Genomic DNA, 23,791 nt, shown 5'->3' with positions numbered 1-23,791 from the left:
GGCAAGCAGTCCTATACATGTTAAATAGGTTACAGTAGATCTTGGATACAATATATGTGTACAGAACCAAACAGTTCACTTGTTGCTCAGGGAGAATTGGATTTAGAAGGTATAAATAACCTTCTAAAGGTTTGCAAAGGTTGACACTGAGAGGCTCTCAGCTTCTCCTCTCAACCACTTCTAAACCCTTTCAACATAGTTTCTGACCTCATCATTCAACTGAAACTAAAGCTTTCTTCCATATTAGCAATGATCTTTTCATAGCAAAACCTGATAGACTTTCTCAGGTCTCATCCTTTACCTCTCTGCTACATTTGACACTGATAACCATTGTATTGGATACCCTCTACTAAGTTTTCATGAAACTACTTTCTCCTGGTTTGCCTACACTCTTCCTAACTATTCCTTTTCCATATCCTTTGTTGATTTATCATCCATATCATACTTCCTACCTATGGATGTTCCTCAAAGTTCAGTCCTAGGCCATACTCCCCATACATTCTGCTCCATATAATTTTTTGGGGAAGAAGAACAAAAATGCAAGCAGTTTACATTCATTTCCCAGTGTTCTTTCTTTGGGTGTAGCTGCTTCTGTCCATCCTTGATCAATTGAAACTGAGTTAGATCTTCTCTTTGTTGAAGAAACCCACTTCCATCAGAATACATCCTCATACAGTATCGTTGTTGAGGTATATAATGATCTCCTGGCTCTGCTCATTTCACTCAGCATCAGTTCATGTAAGTCTCACCAATCCTCTCTGTATTCATCCTGCTGGTCGTTTCTTACAGAACAATAATATTCCATAGCATTCCTATACCACAATTTACCCAACCATTCTCCAATTGATGGGCATCCATTCATTTTCCAGCTTCCAGCCACTACAAACAGGGCTGCCACAAACATTTTGGCACTTACAGGTCCCTTTCCCTTCTTTAGTATCTCTTTGGGGTATAAGCCCAGTAGAAACACTGCTGGATCAAAGGGTATGCACAGTTTGATAACTTTTTGAGCATAGTTTGCTTAAACTATATAATTTTTAAAACCCCAATCTATCCTTCCAACTTCATTGAATATCACTTTCCCTCTCATGCATTCTATAATCTAGCCAAACTTGTCTTCCCTTTGTTCCTCACCCACAACACTCCATCTCCCATTTCTATGCTTTGTCTTCCCACATGCCTAGGAGACAGACATTCCTCACCTCCTCCACCTCACAGAAGGCTTTTCTTCTTTTAAGAAACTAGTTCTGCAGAAAGCTTTTCCTATCTATCCAACCTCTATTACAAGTGTCCTCCTTTCCAAGAAAGATTATATTTGTTATTTGTATAATTGTTGCACTATAAAATGCAGGTGCCTTTGGAGAAGATACTGTTTCACCTAGCACAGCACCTGGTACATAGTTAGATAACAATGTTTGTTGATTGATTGAATGATTCTTGACTTCTCTGCACCATTTGCCACTGCAGACCACCCTCTCTTACTACACATTGTCCTCTTAAGGTTTTTGTGATACTGCTATCTCTTTGTTCACTTTTAATTCCTGATTGCTCCTTATTTTCCTTTGCTGGTATCATCATCTATGTCTTGACCTTTAATTGTGGTTATCTCTCAAGGCTCTGTACCCAGTCCCCTTATCATCTTTCTCTACCCTCTGTTGGTCACTATTTCCAACTGCCCTGGATCTATTATTTTTACATAATTTATTCTCAGATTATATAATATATATGCATATGCATATACACATGTGTGTATATAGAAACATACCTATGTGAGATGTGTGTATATAAATACATACATATAGCTCTAGTCTCTCCTGAACTCCAGTCCTATATCTCCAGATAGTTATTAAATGATATTATTAAAAATCTATCCCTCTATGTAGCTACCAAAGTTATTTTGTAAAAGAAGTATTTTTTTAAAATCACATTATAGAATTTAGATTATTGTCAAGATCAAATAAGAAATAAAAGCAGTAGCTGCCTATTATTATTTGTTTTCTTTAAAACCATGTTTCATTTTATATATACGAGTTTAATAAATATTATTTAAATTAATATAATTAACTATTATTAATTATTTTATATATCATATATAAGTATATGTAATATATTAATTATATGTAAAATAATTAATATAACATAAGCATATATATATATAAAACCAACCTCTAATTTTGTAGTGAGAAAGCAGAAACCAGGACAAGTTAAGTGACTTGACCAAAATTATTCAGGACCCAGAAACAAAGCTGGAATCCAAGTTCAGATCCCCTAAGTCTAAATACAGTAATCTCTCCAATGTAACAATTATCCAGTCTGGAATTTAAGAGTTCAGGTCATTTCTGCAGTAATAGTATGGAGTCATAAGTTATTAAATCAGGAGTTTATAAGTTGATGACTACCTATATAAATCTTTCTTATGGAGGAACACAAAATTATCCAAGTTTCTATCAAATCTTGGAATACAATAGCCTACCAGTGGTATTTGCTCTGCTCCTCTTCAACTTCTGCAACACTTTGTGATTGGTCAGGTACCAAGTTCTTAAGAAGTTGCCTGTTTGAATTGAAAGCAGACAAATACAGCCTTGGATTTGGAGTTAAAGGACATAGTTCTTCCCCTTGCTACCTGTGAACTTTGGTAAATCAAATTCTCTTTGTCTCAGTTTTCTATGTAAATATGTAAAATATGCATGTAAATAAAACACTTGAACTAGATCAGAATCAGAAAGCCAGAAGGGACCTCAGCAACATCAAGTCCAACTTGTATATGAAAAAAAAAAATTCCAACTATAAGATATCCCACAAATAATCACTTATCCTTTCCTAAAGACTTCTAAGGAGGAGATCCAACTGCCACTCAGGGCAGCCCATTCTACTTTTGAATAACTCAAATTGTTTAAAAATCGTTTTTGATGTCAAGCCTAAATTGGTTTCTTTGCAACTTTTACCTAATGCTCTTGGTTCTATCCCTCCAGAAGCCAGAACCTGATAGCTCTTCAAATATTTGCCCAAATCTTTTTTTCTCTAGGCCAAATATGTTTGGTTTCTTCAGTAAGCCAATAAGCAATTTTTTAAGCACCTATCATGTGACAGGCACTGAGCTAAGTACTAGATACATAAAGAAAGGCAAAAACCTTTTCTTCAAGTTCACAAACTAAGAGAGACAATGTACAAACATCCATGTACAAACAAACTTCATATAGAACAAATAGGAAATTAATGCCCTTGAATTAAGAGAAATTGGGAAAAGCTTCTTAGAGCAGGTGAAATGAGAACTGAAGGAAGCCAGAAGACAGAAATGAGGAAAAAGCAATTCCAGAAAATGTCCAGTGACAAGAGATTGAATATCTTGTTGGAGGAAGAGGAAGGAAGCCATATATAAGCCATAATATCAATGCAATAGGTTATGAAGAGATTGAATATCTTGTTGGAGGAAGAGGAAGGAAGCCATATATAAGCCATAATATCAATGCAATAGGTTATGAAGGCCCTTGAACACCAAACAGGAAATTTCATATTTGTTCCTAAAGATAATGGAGAGCTAATGGAGTTGATCGAGTAGAGGGCATGATATAGGTAGACCTGCACTTGACAGAAGTGGAAAGAGACTTGTGACAGGCCGACCAACCAGCAGGCAATTGAAGTAATCCAGGAATGAAGAGATGAGGGCTTAGTAGCAGTATTGGGGGAGAGAAGGGAGAGTATTTGAGATAAGTTGCAAATGTAAAAATCAACATATCTTAGCAACAGATTGGATAGTAGGTATCCAGGTAGATAGCATATAGGTTATAAGTTTGGAGCTCTCAAAAGATGGCAGTACCCTCAATAGTAATTGGAAAATTTGAAAGGGGGAAGGGAAAAAAAAAGAGTCCTGTTTTGAACATGTTGAATTTAAAATGTCTATTGGACAACCAGTTTGAAGAACAAAATAGGCAGGTGGAGATGCAAGACTAGAAGTCAGGAGAGAGGTTAAAGCTGGATAAGTACAATTAAGAGTCATCAGCAAGGAGATAATGAATTCCATGCAACCACTTTGCATAAGACATTACTTAAGATCTGTCATCTCAGTTATTTTCCTCTAGAACACAATTTCCAGATTCTTAAACTATGGTGCTCAGGATGCAATATAGTGCTCTGGATGAGTTCCAATGAGAATAGAGTATAAGGAGACTATCACCTTTCTGTTCCTATAAACTCTAACCCCTCTTAATGAAGCCTAAGATCTCAATGACTTTTTTGAATACTATATCACAGTAGCATCTCAGGCTGAGCTTTGTCCATCCATGCCTTCCTCATTTTTTCTTTGTGAAGTTGATTTTTGTATTTTAGTATAAGACTTTACAATTATATCTATTAAATTTCATCTTATTAAATTCAGTCTAGCTTCACAAAACTCCCCAATGCAGCTTGAACTAGAATTGTAATTGAGAAAGGTTTAATAAAAATAAGTTAAAATACAATGCAACATAGAAAATGTTGATTTGTGGTTTTCTGAGTCTATTTCTATTTGAGTTTGATACCTCTGGTTTAGATTGTTGAGGTTCTAGGTGTTAGCTATTCCCAACTCGATGTTATCTGCAAATTTGGTATGTGCTATGGCCTTAATCAAAATGTTAAACAGCACAAGATTTGCCACAGATCTGGGGTTCTCATTGACAAGACACCTCCTGTTCACATGGACATTGAGCCATTAGCAATTACTTGTTGAGTCTGGTCAACGAACTAGTTCTAAATTTATCTGATTGCCTTATTGTCTAACCCATATCACTCCATCTTCTTCATAAGTATGAGACTTTTTTTATCAAATGCTTTGCTAAATATACATAAACTATATTCACAACATTCTCCTCCTCCATTAATTCAATACAATAAATGTTTCATTCTGATTGTTCTTAAGAAGCATAAATGTGGAAATATGTTTAAAAGAATTTCACATTCTTCTATAACCTATATTGATTTCCATATTGGTGTAGAGAAGGGGGGAGAGGGAAAGGGAGAAAAATATGGAACAAAAAGTTTTGCAAGAGTGATTTTGAAAACTATCTTTGCATATATTTAAAAAACAAAAAGCTATTAAAATATTTTTTCATCAGTTCCTGACAGTCATCCAGATACTCTGTAACTGTCACTTCTGTTTCTATATGGCTTGTCAATCATCTTTCTAATAATCCATTCTGGAATTTTCCAGAAATTTTCTGAGTCAAACTCACTGGTCTTAAGTTTGCAACTCTATTCCTTTTCTTTTAAAAGAAAAATGAGACATTTGCCCCTTTGCAATCTTGTGTAACTCCCTTATTTTCCATGATCTTTCAAATATCTCTAACAGTAGCTCATTAATCATATCTGCCAATTATTTCAGGACCTAAGGGTGTAGTTAACCTAGACCAAATGATTGAAATTGATTTAGACCCTCTCTTATTGTCTTCTTTCTAATCTTAGGTATTGAGTCCTTGTTAGTCATTTCTGGCCCTCTCCTTTGTAGAAATAATAAAAACCAAATAAGGAATATAGCAGCTCTTCCATCTTTCAGCTCTCAGTTACCATCATGTCATCTGTCTCAAGAAATATCAACAAAACTTACATGTTTTATGTCAAGCACTGTTTTAAGTTCTGAAGACACAAAGAAAAATAAAGGCTGACCATTCTTGCTCTCAATAAGCTCACTTTCAAAAATAAAATAAAATAAACTCATTTTCTAGTAGAGGCAACAACATCCCCCCAAAAAAGTGTATACATAAGATATGTACTGTGCAAATGGAAGGTAATCTGTAAAGGTGAAAGGGGAATGACCAGGAAAGGCCATCTGAAGGCTGTCTGTGGAAAATAGGATTTGATCTGAGTCTTGAAGGAAGCCAGGGTAACCAAAAAGAGCATTCCAGGAATGGAATTTACATTTCCAGTGAAAAGCCACAAATTAGTATGAGGGAATATAGTTTCCAAGTAACAGCAAGAAACTTGGTGTTGCTGGATTGTAGAGTAAGTGCAAGAAAGTAAGTGTAAGAGGACTGGAAAGGCAGGAAAGAGCCAAGTTGTGAAGGGTCATAAAAGCCAAACAGCGTTTTATATTTGATCCTGTAATAGGAAGCCAGTGGAATTTTTTCTTTTTTTTCTTTTTGGAGTGGTGAGATGACATAGTAAAACCTGTGCTTTAGGAAACTCACTTTGGCAGCTGAATAGAGGATGGATTGGAGTTGGGAGAGACTTGAGGTGAGGAGACCACCCAGAAGGCAATTGCAAAAGTCCAGGAGTGAAAGGATGAGGGTCTGCACCAGGGCAGAATCTGTGGGATAGGAGAGGAGAGAATTTAAATGAAGACTGGGCAACAGATTGAATAGATGAGGTGAGTTGAAAAGATTAAAGAATGACAACCAAGAATTCAAGTCTAGGTGACTGGAAGGATGATGATGATGAGTTTGTTAATAAGAAAGGTCAGATGAGGGGAGAGCTTAGGAGGAAAGATAATGAATTTCTACTCCACTTTAATCCTCTTTTTTTTTCTCCCAAGGTAGCTCACCATCATCATCACATCACCCTTCTCCCCCCCCCCAAAAAAAAGAAACCATTCCAGCTCTAAATTTATGAAGATTTTCTGAGAGGAGCCCCACCCCACCCCCACTTCCAGGAAAAAACTTTCAGCCAGTACTTGGCACTGATGGGATCAAACTAAAAACAAACTGGAAAATATTAAGATTACAGTTAAAACTAATGGCTTGAAGAAAGATGAACATATCAAGATATATTCATAAAGATTTCATAGCCCAACACATTACCTAGGTGTTTCACCTTATGAAAAAATAAAGCGATCCCTCATCTGAAGGAGTTTACTGGAGATAGGGCATAACCCGAGCTGTGGATTTTTATTCTTGTTCTTATAACTTTAACAATTAAAAATAAGAAGTCTTATCCCTGCCAAGTTATCTCCTCCAACATACCACAGCTGAGCCCCAGTTATAAAGTTCAGAGAAAGAGTGAAGGGCCAAAGAGTGGGTGAAAGTTTAATGACATGGAGAGCCAAAAAGTGGAAGGACTGAACTGGTCAGCGAAATCAAGAACGGGGCTGGAAAACTGCGGTAAGGGCAGGTGCCAGCTAAGAGTGGGTGGAGGGCTGGGCTCTGAGCCAGAGCCTAGGGGAAGGCAGTGCGTTACCTCTGCCTCTGGGAGTGCAAGCGGGCTGGCAGAACTAGCCGGGAGAAGCCCATCCCGCCTGCCGACCCTACCACTACCATACACCCTCGTGCTTCCCCCTCGCTTTGCCAGCCTGGGGCACGGACGTCCCCACCGCCTGCTAAAGGAACCGCAGAAGCTGCAGCATCCTCTGTAGACGAGCCTCAGGCAACGCAGCCGCTGTTTTCTTCCCCTGAGCTGACTGGCCCACTTTTCTCCTTTACCTCGACGCCTCCCACCCCACCCCACTTCGAGGCTACTACTAGCCCGGGGCTTCGGGGCACACCGCAGGTCTGCACTTTGCTGGCGGGGTTTCACCTGCTCTGAGCGGGTGTTCTGGCTGCAGAGAAGAGAAAGCTCAGATCAGACATTCACTCGCTCCACTTCCCCTGCCTCCACATTTGGTTTAGTGGAGTTTGGTCGCGACCCCCGAAGAGTGGATGGGTGGCTGTCACTGACAGATTGATCAGCAGCTTATCGCCTTAGCCAGCCCCGAGCCTGCTTCCAGGGCTCTCCCAGCCTTTACCTTCCCTTGCTCTTACCCTTCGGAGACCGGAGGCTCCCATTCTTCCGAAGATCGGGTTAGTCAGCCGGCCCCAGTTTGGCCCCTTCGGCCCTACCCAGCCTCCGCCATGCTGGGACTCCGCCGGGACCGGCTGCTGACCCTGATGTTGCTCGGGGCGCTGCTTTCCGCTGACCTCTACTTCCACCTCTGGCCCCAAGTGCGGCTCCAGCTGCGGCCCCGGAAAGGTCGCAGGAGCTGCTCTTGCCCAGATTCCGCTAGCCACCCCTCCGCCCCGCCCCCGGACTCCGCAGCTGCGACCACCTCCCGCCGGGGCGAAGCCGCGCACAACTTTTCCCAAGTCCAACCCGGCGAACGGAACACTGAGCAGGGCGGCCGCAGTGCTGACCGCCAGGGCCTCCCCTCTAAACTGCAAAGCCTCTTTGCCCACCCGCTATATCGCGCTCACGAAGAGCCGTCTCTGCAAGGACCCGAGGACACTCTGCTGTCCAGCCGGGAAGCACTACGCTATTACCTAAGAAAGGTAGCCCGTTGGAACAGGTGAGATGGGCCCCAGCTGCTCCACCAGGCGGCGTCACTACCAGTTTTGAAGGCTGCAGCCAGTCTTCGAGGTACCTTGGGGCTGGCCCCTGCTACCTATCCGCCCGCTCAAGCTGGTAACTGACCCTTCTACCTCTTTGGGCCCTGTGCCCGAATTCCCAGCTTGCACACGCGCGCCCCGTACTGTCTAGTATTAATGACCACCAGTATCCATCCTGCACACCTCACATCCCTGAGACCTGGACCCCGTAGATATTAATGACTCCCAGAGGCCAGTTTGAGAGAAGGCATGGGAAAAGTTTATTATATATCAGACGCATTTTAAAAGCTTTCACTTCCCTATCCCCAGATCTCTCTCTTCTTTTTTTTGTTTTTCTGCCTCACTCCCTTGCTTTGGGTCTTAGCCCACTTTTTCTTTCTTTTTTCCTGGTTCTGAATCCTCTGCTCTGTCTAGATTTTGTCCACATGTACTTTCCAATGAAAGTAACCACGTGAAGGCATTTTTGGTCTTCTCGAGTGGCTCTGGAATTAGTTCGAGATCCAGTCTCACTTACACCCACCCCTTTTTCTTCTTCTCTTTTTCTTCTTCCTGTCCTGGAGGGAGGAAATAGGACATTAGTGAAGGCAGGAAGCATATAGTAGTCAAAAATTGTCTTGTTGTTAGGGTTACAGAAGGTAATTTGAAGGTGGCTGTGAAGAGGATGTCTTTGTATGCTGATTTATTTATAGAAATTTTACCCCCTACACATTTGAAAACTTCTGTTTTTAACATAAATCAGATAGTTATCTACTTGGGAGTTTTTAAAACTTCTAGTGAAATGGGACAAAACATATCAAGTAATGTAAGGAGGGAGGAAGAAAAGGAGAGAAAGAGGGAGAGAGGAAGAGAGGAGGAAGGAAAAGAAGAAAGGAAAGAGAGAGTATAGGAGAAATTGTGTACTCTTCCTGTAGTTCCAGTTAATGGCAAAAAAAAAAAAAAAAAAAAAAATGAGTGCTAAGGGCTCTATTTTGAATCCTGTACCTCTGTGATTTTTTTGCTATCCTGTCCATAAATTACATCTACTAAAGCTGAGGAGCAACAGTTCTGCAATTTAGGCAGTTTCTTCAAGTAACTGGAAGGTTAAGTATTTTGTCTATGGTCACCCAGTCATTATAGAACAAAGACCAAACTTGAACTCACATCTCCCTCCCTCCAGACTAGTTCCTTATCCATTGTCCCATGCCACTTCTCTCTGAAATAGAAATTTCCATCACTTCCTCAAAATTCACTTTTCTTCCTTTTTTTAATGCAAAAGATTTCAAAATAAGATGTCATGAACTTGTGTTATTTCTCTGCAAGGAAGGAGGGCTTTACCAATAAATTTGTTAAAGCAATATACTACTGCTTTCCCAGGAGTCACAGACTGAATGTTTGATGTTACTTTGTAGGACCATAAGGATTTTTCAGCAACTTTCAAGGAAATGAAAGAATAGGAAATCATCATCATTATTTCCAAAGAGAGTATTCTTGACTGAAATCAATGAAGTAAAAGTCCAACTGCCATTCTGTTACTGGGAGCTTTATATTAGAGAAGGAAGGAGCATCAGTGGATTTCATTTCTAATTATGGGATTAATATAATTTTCAATATTTTCTTGTTTTCATCCATTGTAGGGTATATCAATAGAAGGAAAGTTTGGCAAGGCCTCTTAAGTCAAGCTAGAATACAAGTGGAACAATGACAAAAGTGCTAAATTGGGGGGAATTTGGATTCAAATCCTAGCTCTGCCTCTTAATGCCTAGAGGACTTTGTGCAAGTCTCATAATTTTGGGCCTCATTTCCTCCCTGGTAAAATTAGTTATTTAATTCAATTAACATTTATTTAACCCCTACCAGTTTCTAGACCTGTACAAAGTGATTGAATTCTAATCCATAAGATATTTTCTAGTTCTAAACCTATAAGCCTATAAACCGAAATCTTTTCCTCTAGGATATCCAAAAGTCATCTTTTGAAAGACAAACCTTTTTGGACTTGAAGATACAGTTTGTGTGGAGAGTCACTTGAAACTTATTTTTGAAAGTGTGGGCACCATATTGTTTTAACAACTATGATCTCTAGTGTGCTCAATGCAATTTTGATGCAGTAAAAAGTCATAGTTGGAATGCAACTTTTAGCAGAAACATAATTACAACCTGGCCAGGTGTCTATTTAGAGCTGTCTGGTTTGTACAGCTTACATAATATCGAAGGAAGGAAGGAAAGAAGGAAGGAAGGAAGGAAAGAAGAGGGGAAAAAAGGAGGGAAAAAGTACAGGAGAGAGGTAGGGAGCAGGAAAAAAGGATGGGAGAGAGGAAAGAAGGAAGGAAGGAGGCAAGAAAGGAAGGAAAGAAGGGAGGGAGAAGGGAAGGAAAAAAGAAAGGGAGAGAGGGAAGGAGAGATGGAGAAGAGAAGTAGGAAAGAGGAAGGAAATGGGGGAGGAAGAAGGAAGAGAGGAGGAAAAGAAAGAAAAAAACACAAAGAAAAACTAGCAACAAGAAACCATCTGGAATATAATAGAAGATAACTGGAATTGAGCAACTTTGCTATATTCCCGGTGGTAAAACTGTGTTTCTGTGTGATTGGTGGAAACTGACAGTGGAAATTAGTAATCCTGCTACTCTCTGATAAATGAATCAAAAAGCATATATTAAACACTAGGTACAAAGCATTTTGCTAATAGCTAACTCTGGGATACAAATAAAAACAGAGAGAAAGTGCCTGTTCTCAAGTTGCTCATCTTCTTGGGAGAGACAACACATATACATTTTAACTGCAAGTCAAATGAAAAGTTCCCATTGCCCTTAAGTTATAGGGGCAAAACAGATGGTAATACATCTTCTTTCATGTCATTTTAATTGATAAAATCATAAACATTTCTGACATCGGATCATTTGACAGTGCCAAGTATTTCAATAGTATGAATTTCTCCTCTGAATTTTCAATAGCTGGGGCTGCTGAGGAGGCAAGAGCTGCATTACCTGCAGAATGGTTACTCAGGATAATGGTTTTAGGGACTGAAGGCACTGTCATTCCAGATGCGCTTGGGATTAAGTGAAAGTTAATGACAGTCAGCAGTTGGTATTGTTGGTTTTGATGACTATGCATATATTCATGGATAAGGTACATGTGCTATAAGAATAGATATAGGAATTAGATACTGGATTGAATCAGATATTGGAATTAGAACTGATAAAAATATAAAAATGTCAATTCCCTCAACTCGATCCTTACTAGAAGTGTTAATATAATTGAGATTAGGATTGATTCTATATCATTTCCTTATCGATCCTATTTACCAGTAATTGATTTTGTCCTGTAACTACTTAACTCATGATTCTTTGTCTCTGAACTTAGTTCAGAATTCAGCAGTCCTGTAATGAGTTAATTCTAGAAATCCAATTCTGCTAATCAGGACTCTTCTTCCCTCAAGGGCTAACTTTGAGGAATGTGAATAGAAGAAAGGGAACTGGGCCTGATATCTTTACTATACCACACTATCTTTCAAGGATGTCTGGTTTGCTGTCCAAAAGTCTGTTTGGCTCATGAGAGAAGAACAGGGGTCATTGCAGTTCCCCATTACCAAACTTCCAACTAATCATGTTGGGACCTCCACCTCAGCTCTATAATCAATCATGATGCCCTGAATCCTGTGAAATCATCAGCCCTGTTCTTTGCTTTTTTCTGTACTCTTCAAAAATCTATAAAACAGGAATTGTCTTTTTGTTTAGAGTCTTTGGCATGAATGAAGGCAAACCATTGTCCAACTTATTGACAGGTAATATGTCTCTGCTAACAAATGTTATCTTGTACAGAGATCTGCCTCAGTGTACCCTTTAGTTAAATTCAGATTGCCATATAATAATGCTGATGAGCATGTGTTAAGTGTGTATAACTATACATATACAACACATACGTATAATATTTAAGATGAAGCAGAGACTAATATCAGTATAGGGAATATCCCTCATCAAAAAAATATCTTTTTCACTAGTTTAAATCTATTAGAAAAGTAAAGGACTAGCAGAGAAATCCTGGCAGAGAGATAAAGAGGCGTTAATGCTGAGAAGAGAATGTCTTCACAGCAGGCAGGGTCCTGACAGGCAGCTATGCCAAGAAGAGGGAGGTTCCTTGGCATGGCACAGTCCTGCTTTGGGCCTCTTTAAAGAAATGAGCCCCAAATTGCCTTTTAAAAGAGATCTGAGACTGAAGTTTCAATTGAATGAGATTCCTTCAATGTTGTCATTGCCCCCAGGCCTAGATTTCCTATTGAATGAGACCATTTACTGGGAGTGGTCCTGAGCCAATTTTCAGCTCAATAGAGGTCCACCTCTATTGAAATATCAAAATCTAGATCTCCAGCTAAATGAGACCACTTAAGTTCAGGCTAAGTAGGAGTGGTCCTGGACTCAACTAGTCCCACCAAGATAACAGAATAAAACCACTTTATCTTGAGTCCCTCAAGCGGGCCTGTTCCAGAGGAGAATTTCTCAGAGTTCAAGGAGAGTTTCTCAAGAGTTCCCCCGCAAAGTTAGAGGATAGCTTCAGGGTTTCCCCCATTACAGGAATATATTCAGTATCGTTCATTTTGGAAAACCCCTTTCCTCTTTCCCTTTTCCTTTGGAATTTAAAAGATTCATGAATTCCAATTATGTTTGTAGTTCTATTATGAGGCATAATACTTTTTAAATGTTTATACCTTGATTATTAAATCCAGTATGTGAACTGTTGAAACACAGGTTCCTTCTGCAAGATTTAAGGTAGGTATTGATGTAGATTAAAGATAAAGTATCTAGTTCAAAATGTTAGAGTTAACAGAAATATAAATCGTACCTTAATTTGACTTTTTTTTGCTAGTTTTTCCCCCTTTTGTAGACACTGATACACTTTGGTTTTTTAAATCTTGAATACATGGTCAAATATAACCTGTAACATATTATACATATAAGCATGTCATTCTAAAAATAATGTTATAAAATTTAGCCATTAGCAAAAGGTTTTTTATAAGTTAATGGTTGCCTTTACCATAAGAAACACAAGTGTGACACGTCCATCAAACTTATGTCAGCATTCTTTACAACCTGATTAGCAAATAAAATTAGTCACTTGGTTGGGGAGGGAGGCTTTGCTAGGCCAACAGATAGCAGAGTGATAACAGAAAATACATTATCCAATTTAAATATCATATATATATATATATATATATATATATATATATATATATATATATACCTTTGCCTGTGTACTCCTTTCCCATTTCCCCTCAATGAAAAACTGAAGCCAATCAGAAGAAAAATATATCTTACCACTAGTAGTTTAAAATTTAAATTCTATTTGATATTCAGTGCTTCTCCCATTTCTTCCTTTTTTCCCCCAGTATGTTCTTTTTCTTTTCTTCTACTTTGTTCTCTGAGAAGTTAACCACAATTAACCCAAGTTAATAAGGTTATAGGTGAAAGTTGTCACAATGAGAGGCAAAACCTAGTGAAAATTTAGGACCTGGTTTAGGAGATAAAGAGAAGAGGAATAAAGAATGCAAGGTCCATGAGGATAGGGGACTATTTCATTTTTAATCTTTATATCTCCAGTTCTAAACACACTTCCTGGCACATAATATATCCTTAAATGTATCATTTATGGTTCAGACCTAGAATTGGAACCTAGACAAAATGATGACTAATTACTCATCCAAAATTAGTATTCTTTCTCCTATACCATACTGTCTTACCTTTTGTTTTCCTTCTTTTTTTTAATAGCAAACATTAGTGTATAACTGTAGATAGTGTTTTCCTATAACTCAAGATTTCCCCATTTTTCAGATTTCTAAGTACATACTATAGCTTCTGTGTGTGTTTATAGTATTAGATTTGCATTACACAGTCAGAAGATATCTTTTTCAATCTTTCCACATCTTTGCTGTCACAGAAAAAAAAAAAGACCTGGTCCTTAATCCTGCTATGACAATTTCAGAAAACCATATTAGAAGATATTCAAAAGTTACAGTTATTTAAAGATAAAATGAGAGGCAAATTGGTTAAAGTTGTTGGGTTTTTTCTTGAGGGGAGTCATTCTTTGAGGAGCTTCAGGTACAGGGTAAGAAAAGATGGAGGCTTTCAGGGGAGTTGAAATATGAAGGGGGACAAAAAGAGAAAGGGAAAAGTTAATCAGAAAATAAATCTCTTGGTGCTTTTGAGAGAAGTTCTGCCTCTTCAGTCAAAGACATATATGTAAATGTCACAGCTAATATATATATATATATATATATATATATATATACAGAGAGAGAGAGAGAGAGAGAGAGAGAGAGAGAGAGAGAGAGAGAGAGAGAAAGTGCCAATAGCAAAAGAATGTTATCAGTTAATAGTTCCCTTTACCAAAAGAAATACAGGTGTGACATAGTCCATTATCCTCAATGTATGTATATGATATCATTAGGGAATCAAATGATGCAGTCAGTGGCTGTGCAGAGAGTTGTGGGAATGCCTCTTTGGTCGGCTCAGGTCCAACGTGAAAGAATTCAGGAACCTGAAATATTAGACGGGCAAAAGGAAGTTTATTGTTGGCACTGAAGAAGTCAGCACTGTCCCCAGGCCAATCAAATAAGATCACTTAAGTTTGAGCTAACTAGGAGTGGTCCTGGACTAATTTTCAGCTCAACAGAGGGTGCAGCTACTCAATAGAAATATCAGGTCCAAATCTCCAGCTATATGAGACCATTTAAGTTCGAGCTAAGTAGGGAGTAGTTCTGGGCCCATCTTAATGAAACCACTTAAGTGCTCTGAAGGGTGGGTCCCTGTCAGGAGAGTTTCAGGGCTCACCCCAAAAGTCAAGGACAATTTCAGGGTTCCCCCCTCATATATACATGTAACGTGTGTAAATATAGATATGTGTGTGTCATTTATACATGTATATAATTTTAAAGCTTACAAAACATTTGGTATACATTATGGGATTCCTATGGTCTGTGGATATGATCTTATTTGAACCTTACAACAATCTTGTGTGATGTGTACTTTTTCCCATTTTATGGATCATACAAGCTTGGAATCCCTAAACTAGAACTTTTAGTCAACAGATTAAAGAGGATCTCTAACATGCCAGGCTCTATATACTTAAATAATTTACTAGTTTCCTCTCTATCCACTCTCTCAGAATACAATTAAAATAGTATCTTGGTTTTTATCTAAAGCAAACAAATATTAAAATACCATCTCACTAGTATGAAAGCAACTTCAAATAATAGGAAACTCTTGGAATATCTGTATTAATAAAGCAAAGGAGAAAACATAGTGAAGAAAGTCACAGGGTTTTAGCAGTATCTTGGGGTACACACAGTCACTTCCCAAGTGTATCCTTCCATATACAGAACAGCAAGCAGAGACTCTCTTTGTCATCAGTTCCTAGGTGACTCTAGATCAGGTTTCTCACTGTAGCATCCTCCATCACTGCTTTGGCATCTGTCACTACTCTTAATCCCCTTTCATGTACCATTTCAAAAAATTTGTGAACTCCCTTCTACAGACCATATATTAAATAGTTTAGCCTTTTTTTAAGCTACAAAAACTATAATGACCAGAAGTCCATTCAGTTATATTAAAAAAATTTCCACACACTCCAAAAATTCCAAAAACAAACCATAGTATGGAATTTCCAAAAGCTTTTTTTTAATGGCCTGAAGTTTGCTGTATGTCCTGTAATTATAATTTTAAATTAGCTCATGATTAAATTAAAAACTTAAACCTTTTCAATGCATGTTGAAATAATAAACATTCTTCATCTACTTAGTGCTACCTGTGTAGATGGACAAGTCAAATGCCTTTGGGTCATTATACCCCCCCTGTAGTCTCATCAATGTACTGGGAGTTGATGCATTTAGCACAATTTCATACATAAATAGCATCTGAAAGACCATACCATACATTACCTATCTTTATTCTCTTTAGTGTTATTTCTATTTCCTTTATAAACACATGTAAGGACTGTGGTGTCAGGTCCCAAATGTGATGATTTCATTGCCCTTGATGTAGTAAAAAGTTTGTTATGAAGATTCATGCAAATTTCCCCTTATTTTTTCCTTTTTATTTCTTATTCAATATGAGGGATAATTTTGATTAATTGGATTTCCTGCCCCCAAAAGCTGATTTTTTTGTATTCATTGTTTCTTTCTCTTTCATGAGTTATGCTCATAGGCCATCCTTCTTCATAAGATTTTACAAATGAGTTTGTATTCACTCCCAACTTGACTCATTCTCTGGACTTCTCCTGGTTTCATCAGCAGCCTTACCACTATGAAAATGCCTCTGCTCTGAGGCCTGCTCTGCTAATTGGGTAAACTCTTAAAACTTTTTTTTAAATGGTTCAGTTGAAATGTATTTACATTTATCTTTTGAGAGAAAGAGGTAATTTTAAAAAAACGCTGGGAGTTCTGGAGGTAAGAATCAGAAAAAGCAAATCAAAGTCATTTGAAAAATATGACTATTCCTTCCAGCTAGCCTTCTTCCAAACCAGAGGGAATACTTCTCAGCCCTTGGAGAAGCATAGAGGGAGAGGATGAGAACAAACACAGTGGGAAGACCCCAATAATTTATGGAGTTCTGGGGAGGAAACATACATAAGTCACTTACCAATTTAGAGGATAAGAAAAGCAAACTGTAGATCCTGTGGGACCCCTGTCTACAGAAGGGGCTTTGGTAGACCATTTCATGACAGGTCCAAGTGTGTCTTACTTTACTCCCTGGACTTCTTTCAATAGAAACCTTCCCCTATTTCCTTCCCACCAGCTTTCAGCTACACATTGTATTGTCTTTCCCCATTAGATTCTAGGAGCTGCTTTGTTTGTCAATATTAGCATCCCTAAGCACTTAGTACAGTGCATGTGATAAGTGCTTAATAAATGTTCTATCTAGTTGCCTAGATATCTATTCATATTCTACTTCAGTGCTGCTTTTGGCAGCCAACTCTACCCATTTGGCAAGTAAGTCAGATATCTGCTGACGACTTTCTGGATACTTTTGATCTTTATATAGAAAATAATTTTCTTCAGTTACATTTCTAGATGAAGTTATAGTTGGTATTGATGTCATTTCTGTCATTGTATCCTAAAATTTTTGAATTTTTTCAGTTCAAATAGTTAAATGTTGTTTCAGTATTGATATTGTGTCTTTTTTCTCATTGGTATTCTTGGTTTTTACTTTTTTTATTTTAGCTTTACTGTCTTCATAGTCTCAGCTTGAATTTAATGATCAATGGACACCAATCACTGACTCAGGGATAGCTCTCATATTAATAAAAAGTTTCTTCCATCTGTTCAAAATATAATCTCTTTCTTTATAGTTCTATTTGATGTTTGCTATGTTCAGCACCTAAGTATTTTTTTCCACAAATTATTCATGATATCAAAGCATTAGGCTTCTGTGTAATTATCAAGTCTTTGATTTCTCTCATGTTTTGTTCCTGAGCTATGCTTTCCCATATACTTCTCCCCTTCATCACTTTTTTCAACCTTTTCATCAAAGTCACCAAGTGTATGAATATATATTGATTTAATTTGGAGGATCTTATCGAATTCTTTATAGAATTTCTCTACCACTTCATCTTCAGCAAGTAATGCTGGTAGATAACCTGAAATTATTTTCATAAATGTTTATCATCATTAACAGTATCTTGGGGTACACAAGTTTATCATCAGTACTATAATATATGATAATCAAATATCTCCCCAAATATTTCTTGTTGCTTATCATAATACTTGCTCTAGCAACTCCTTTTTTCTTCAAAAAGTACCTATGAGCTAATTCTTCATTAGCTGTGACCTTCTTTCTTCTGTATTTATTTATAGCAAGAATGTCAAGGCTGTTAACTATTTAGCTTCTCTTCTAAAATTTCCATTTGCTGGATATTAGATAAGAATCTTGCATTAAAACACCAATAGTCAAATTCAAGCTAATAGGTGGTCTAAAAATTGTGTGAGTTTTTAACAGTCTTTCCCTTTTTTTATGCTATTCTGTTGTTGTCACTGAAGAAGATAAAGCCCACACTAAAAGCCACTTTTAATTTTTCCTTTGTTTTATGGATAATTTTATGACCAAATTAATTAATCACTAGATGAACAACTTATTGGTAATATGTCTTTTCATATTTAGCTAAGTTGGTTGTGGGAAACAGACCCAATCTTTGATTAGATCATACCCAAAACTTTTCCAGCATGGTAGAATCTGACAGAGTTAGAGATCCATTAGCATAGCCTTTAAGAATCCAAGGTCACTTCCATGCTACAATGAGACATCAGAATAATACCTTATGGAGATTGTTTATCAGTACCTATAATTGGGACTGAAAATATAGGAGACAACAAAATGAATCAAGAGTTTAATAGGAAGAGCATGGTATGCATAGTCTTTGGAAAGTTGTAAAGCTTCTTTATTGATCCCACGCTTCCCATCAAAAGAAAGCCTCTTCTTTTTAATATTATGATCCCATTGGTTAGATATATCCTACTGCAGGAAGACATGAAATATAACTTCCTTTGAAGAATTAAAAATAAGTGTCACAGAAGGCAATGAAAAGGCAAGTGGTAAATGTGAGCAGACTGCAATATATAACCAATGAGGAAATAGATAATAAATGGTGTTATTCAGGAACTGAATGATAGGAAGAAAAGATGAGTTTGCCAGCATGCAATAGTTTCTTTTGTTATAATTCATAGGATTTAGAGATGGATGAGAATTTAGAAGTCATCTAGTTCTAATCCCTCATGGTTTTGACCAAAAAAAAAATTACTTGCCCACCAAGGTATTATAGAAACTGATTCAAGCCTATTTCTTCTGACTCCATATTCAGTGCTCTATTGTAATGGTACAATAATCTTTTTAGATGACCTTTCTCAATTTGATCACTATCTTGCCCAGTAAAGTGCCTCTTGAATCATATCCAAATCCCCATTCTGGATCTGTACTCTAACATGATTTTTCTACCAGGTCAAACTCCCTGATAGCCTTCCCCAAAGCTTTTTCTCCTAGATTTTTCCTGTAGAAGGAAGAGCAGGACGTAACTTTATCACAAAAAGGAAGGATGCTGGTGCTGATTATTGAACACTGAACTACATTGTATCATTTGGAGCTGGATGCTTAATAATCGCTTTTTAATGTATCACAAATCCTACATGAAAAGTTGCTATAATCTACTTTCTATATTCTTCAAATGTTCTCTTTACATAACAAGGTGGCTATCATTTTAGGGAATGATCCTAAGGGAAACTATAATTTTAATAAAATGGTACTCTAGCAATGAGAAAACTCAGATGGGCCCACAGTGGCTAAGATTTGTACCACTCTATACTCTACTGCCAACCATATAGTTTGGACAGAGTTCACTTCTAAAGAAGTTCACCCCTAATTAGGGGAGCTTAGGTATACAGATTGACTTATTAACATCCCCTACCCTACCTATACCTAGACAACTTTATTTGTGACTCACATCTAGAACTTCCCCAAAAAGAGAAAGTATAAAAAAGGAATCACTATACAGTATGAATAGGAGAGTAAAGAAAAAAGTATTAAATATGGGGTCATAATGCATAAAACAGAATTCAGTAACTATAAGGTTGATTATAGTCAGCTGATATGTCTTATAAGAACACAATTTTGCAATACTACTAATTAGATATTCTCTTTCTGATATTGTCTTAACTACTCCCAGGGTTTATCTGCTGGCAAAATGACCAGCATTGGCCAATCATTTTATCAGTAGCTAATTCCACCAATACAGAAACTTTCCTTCTGCCAGTGCAACAATTGCATCTAACCGCTCCATTGGACTCTGCCTACTCCCCATAATTGAAGACCTCCACAGTTTTCCCACACACAGGGTTTATCAATTCAAGTAAAGGGAAAAATAAAAAGATAAAGCTGCTACCAAGAATCTAAGAATAAACTGGCTTACTTGTGGCTCTCTGACACTAGCTATCATTGAGTAGGATTGCTATGACATCAGCCTAAAGAAAAGTTCTTTTCTTTCCCCATGGCTCACTATAGTTATATCTTTGACATATAATCAAAAGAATAGTAAACTCCAGGAACATTGCATACTAAGGGGCTACCCAAAATCTGTGGTATCATATTTAAACACCAAATCTTTTAGCAATGGGTCACCATTTAGCCAGAAGCATATTCAAAGTTCCTACAAAATTTGCTAAAATGCAACAAAGAACATCTGTGCATGCTCCATGAAATACCAGTTATTAAAGTAGTATCATAAAATCATAAAATTAGAGCTGGAAGAAACTTGAAAGGTTATTAAGTCCAAACCCCTCATTTTACAGATGAGGAACTAGAAGATTAAGTGACAAATCACAAAGATAGTAAGTGTCAGAACCTGGATTTTAAACCTAAGTTCTCTGATGTCCAAACTAGCACTCTTTACACTGTAACAAGCTACAAAGTCCTCAAAGTGATAACATTTCCATAATCAAACCAGCTATTTTTACAAAGCAATGACTTTCTAAGCAATATGTTTAATAAACTTTTAATGAAAAAGAGATGTTATAAAGAACTTTTTTTTAAACAATCTTCACAGAGAAAACAAAATTATATATGCAGGCATCCACCTGACTGATAAGCCCTGGCATAACTTCCAGTCATCTTCAAAGCTTCTTTGAAATTCAATTACAATAGTTGACGTTTACATAACACTGTAAAATTATTTACATAATTATAAACCCTTAATAAATGCCCACTGAATTAAAATGAATTTAATCTTCCAACCCTGGAAAGTAGGAATTACTGTTTTCTATCCCCAGCTGATAAAAGAGGAAATTGGCTGAGAGAGGTTATTAAGTGACTTTCTCCAGATCTCTTAGCAAGATTTGAACTCAGACTTCTCCTGACACCAAGTGCAACACTCTGACAGTATATCAGAGGTTGGCACATTTTCAATCAATATTCCTGTCATAATATTCTAGTCACTTAACACTTTCCAGCTTGACACGAAAGAATTTACCTAAGCTGAAAGAACTTTCAAACATTTCTCAGCAATCATAGAACCAAATATGGAATGGACCTTAGAAGCTATTGAATCCAACTCCATCGTGTTTTAGAAAAGGTAACTGAGTCACAAAGAAGATAATTGATTTCACCAGTCAGACAATAAATATCTCAGGCAGACTGATCCGAGATCTTCCTGACTTTTAAGGCCATTTCATTATTCACTAAGCACACAATCAGCATCGGTGCTATTCCCACTGGTAAGACCAAAGTCTGTCAGTAATACTAGCACACCTCCTGACTCCCTATGACTGTCTGGTCAGAATGGCTCCCAATTAGAGAGAGAGAAACACTGGGAGTGTGGGATGGCTCCTGCTGTCCTAATATGTCTGCTGCAGACCATTCTCACTCTGCTCTATCAGATACTATCCAATTTAGTGACCAAAGAAAGAATACTGCTTGGTCTCTTAACAATCAAGAACTGTTCATTAGTTACAGCTTTTGGGAAGTCATCTTTAGATTTTGTTCTTTTTAAATAGCTGAATGTTCTTTATTATTAACCAGTGAAAGTGCATAGAGGGCAAGAGCTGGAGTCAGGAAGACTTATCTTTCTGAGGTCAACTCTGACCTCAGATACTAATTGTATGATCCTAGACAAGTCACTTCATTTTGTTTTAGTTCCCTCATCTGTAAAATGAGCTAGAGAAGGAAATGGTAAACCATTCCAGTATTTTGCAGAAAAAAAAAATCCCAACTATGATCAAAAAGAGTTAAATATGACTGAAAATGATGGAATAACAAATAAAATTACATGGTGGGATTTTTTTCCCCTCATATCAGGTCTAGGCAAGATCTATAATTCATATGTGAGTTTCCAGAATGCTGTTTTCATCCTTCATAATTATCCCAAATATATTATAAATGTTATTAAATGCTTGAAATAGTTAAAGCAGTACAATGATAGCACTTTACCTGGACAGAACAGAGAACCTTTTGCTTCTCTAACTTTCAAACTAGCCATTTTATCTAATGACTGAATTAACTGAGCAACCAAAGCAAATTGTTCATCATGAGTGAGACCAGTTTAATGCCAAGGAAGGGCATTCAACCAATCTAAGTTGCTAGTGTTAATGTTAGTAACTTTATCCAATATAAACTCAAGAATTATTAGTCCATGCTCTAATAGAGACTTTCTTCATGTATTCATTTAACATTTATTGATTCTCTGAGTTTCATAAGGCTAGATTTGAAGGCATACATTTGGTGATGGAATAGAAGGAATAATAGAATCAATTATTTGTAACTCCTGATCTCAGGAAACTTTAAATTCCATGAAAAGAAATATTAAATGTAAATAAATAATAAGAATGCAAGGAATGATATGTTGTATATTGTATTCACGTTTTTACTAAGAGGAAAGAAAGAAGGAAAGAAGCAAACATTTATTTAAGTGCCAACTATGTACTAGGCACTATGTTAAGCACTTTACAAATATTATCCTATTTAATCCTCACAACAGCCTAGTAGATAGGTGCTATTTTATAGTTGAAAAAACTGACACAGAAAAATTGAAGTAACTTGACCAAGGTTACACAACTAGAAAGTGATTGAGGTCAGATTTTAATTCTGGTTTTCCTGAATCCAGGTCCAGTGTTCTTTCTACTAAATCATTTAGCTGCCTCTATCCTCTAGCTATTCATCAGCTCAAAAACAAGCATTCTTTCTTTATGTTGGACAAGAAAAAACTTGCGGTGAACTTGACCGCTGTACATGAGTACTTGAAGGCCCTAGATATGGAAGAAGAATCAGAATGTGAATAGTTTTGTAGTAATGGAATCTAAGTCATAAAGATAAGGGAGCCATTGAACCATCCAGAGGGATACCTGTGAGTGCATATTTGTGTTAGAAAACCACTTTCTTTACTAATTTTGTTAAATATTTTGCAGTTACATTTTAATCTGGTGGCCAGCAATGCTGTAGGATGTTTGACACTTCTGCTCTAGGGTATAGAATAAGACAAAAGAAATGGAAGTTGAAAACAGTTAGACTAAGACTCCAATACAGAAAAACTCCCTTAAATCATTTCATCTACCCATCCATGAAAAAGACTACCTCTAGAAGAAACAAGATCCTCCTCCTGGAGGTTTGCAAAGAAAAGCTTAATGACTTCTGTCATTGTAGAAGAATTATTGTTCAAATATGGGTTGAACTAAATGTTCTTACGGTTCCCTTCTAAGTAAGGGAACCCTCTTTGTATATTTCAGATAATGACTTCCTTAAATCATCCTAGTTGCTAGTGCTCTCTTTTTTCAAATTACCTTATATTTACTAAACTAAATTTCTTTGTATATATAGAATCATATGTATGCTTCCAGTTGAATATGTTTGAGGGAAACTATTCGTTTTTTTGGAATTTTTGGTAGCCCCCATATCAAGAATAACACCTTATTAGAATATAATCAATGTCTATTGAATCAATACTGAAGTGGGGAATTTGACAAAATTGTTCCTAAAGACAAAGATTTACAAATAATTAGAGAGAATTCAGGAATAGATCTTATTTCAGTATTT

The 23,791-nt window shown here is 37.0% G+C and overlaps 1 protein-coding gene across 1 annotated transcript in view; it reads left to right on the top strand.

Moving 5' to 3' along the window:
* Positions 1–7,770: 7,770 nt before the first annotated feature.
* FAM20A (FAM20A golgi associated secretory pathway pseudokinase) overlaps positions 7,771–23,791 on the top strand; it is a 68,574-nt gene continuing 52,553 nt past the window's right edge. Inside the window, exon 1 of the mRNA XM_003768562.4 lies at positions 7,771–8,224. Within this exon, the coding sequence (XP_003768610.1) occupies positions 7,794–8,224 (431 nt within the window). The 5' untranslated portion in view covers positions 7,771–7,793. The remainder of the gene's footprint in view (positions 8,225–23,791) is intronic.

Source organism: Sarcophilus harrisii, chromosome 4, assembly GCF_902635505.1.
Source record: "Sarcophilus harrisii chromosome 4, mSarHar1.11, whole genome shotgun sequence".
NCBI lineage: Eukaryota > Metazoa > Chordata > Mammalia > Dasyuromorphia > Dasyuridae > Sarcophilus > Sarcophilus harrisii.
The sequence above is the reverse complement of the archived record's forward strand: the minus strand, read 5'-3'. Positions and strand labels throughout refer to the sequence as shown.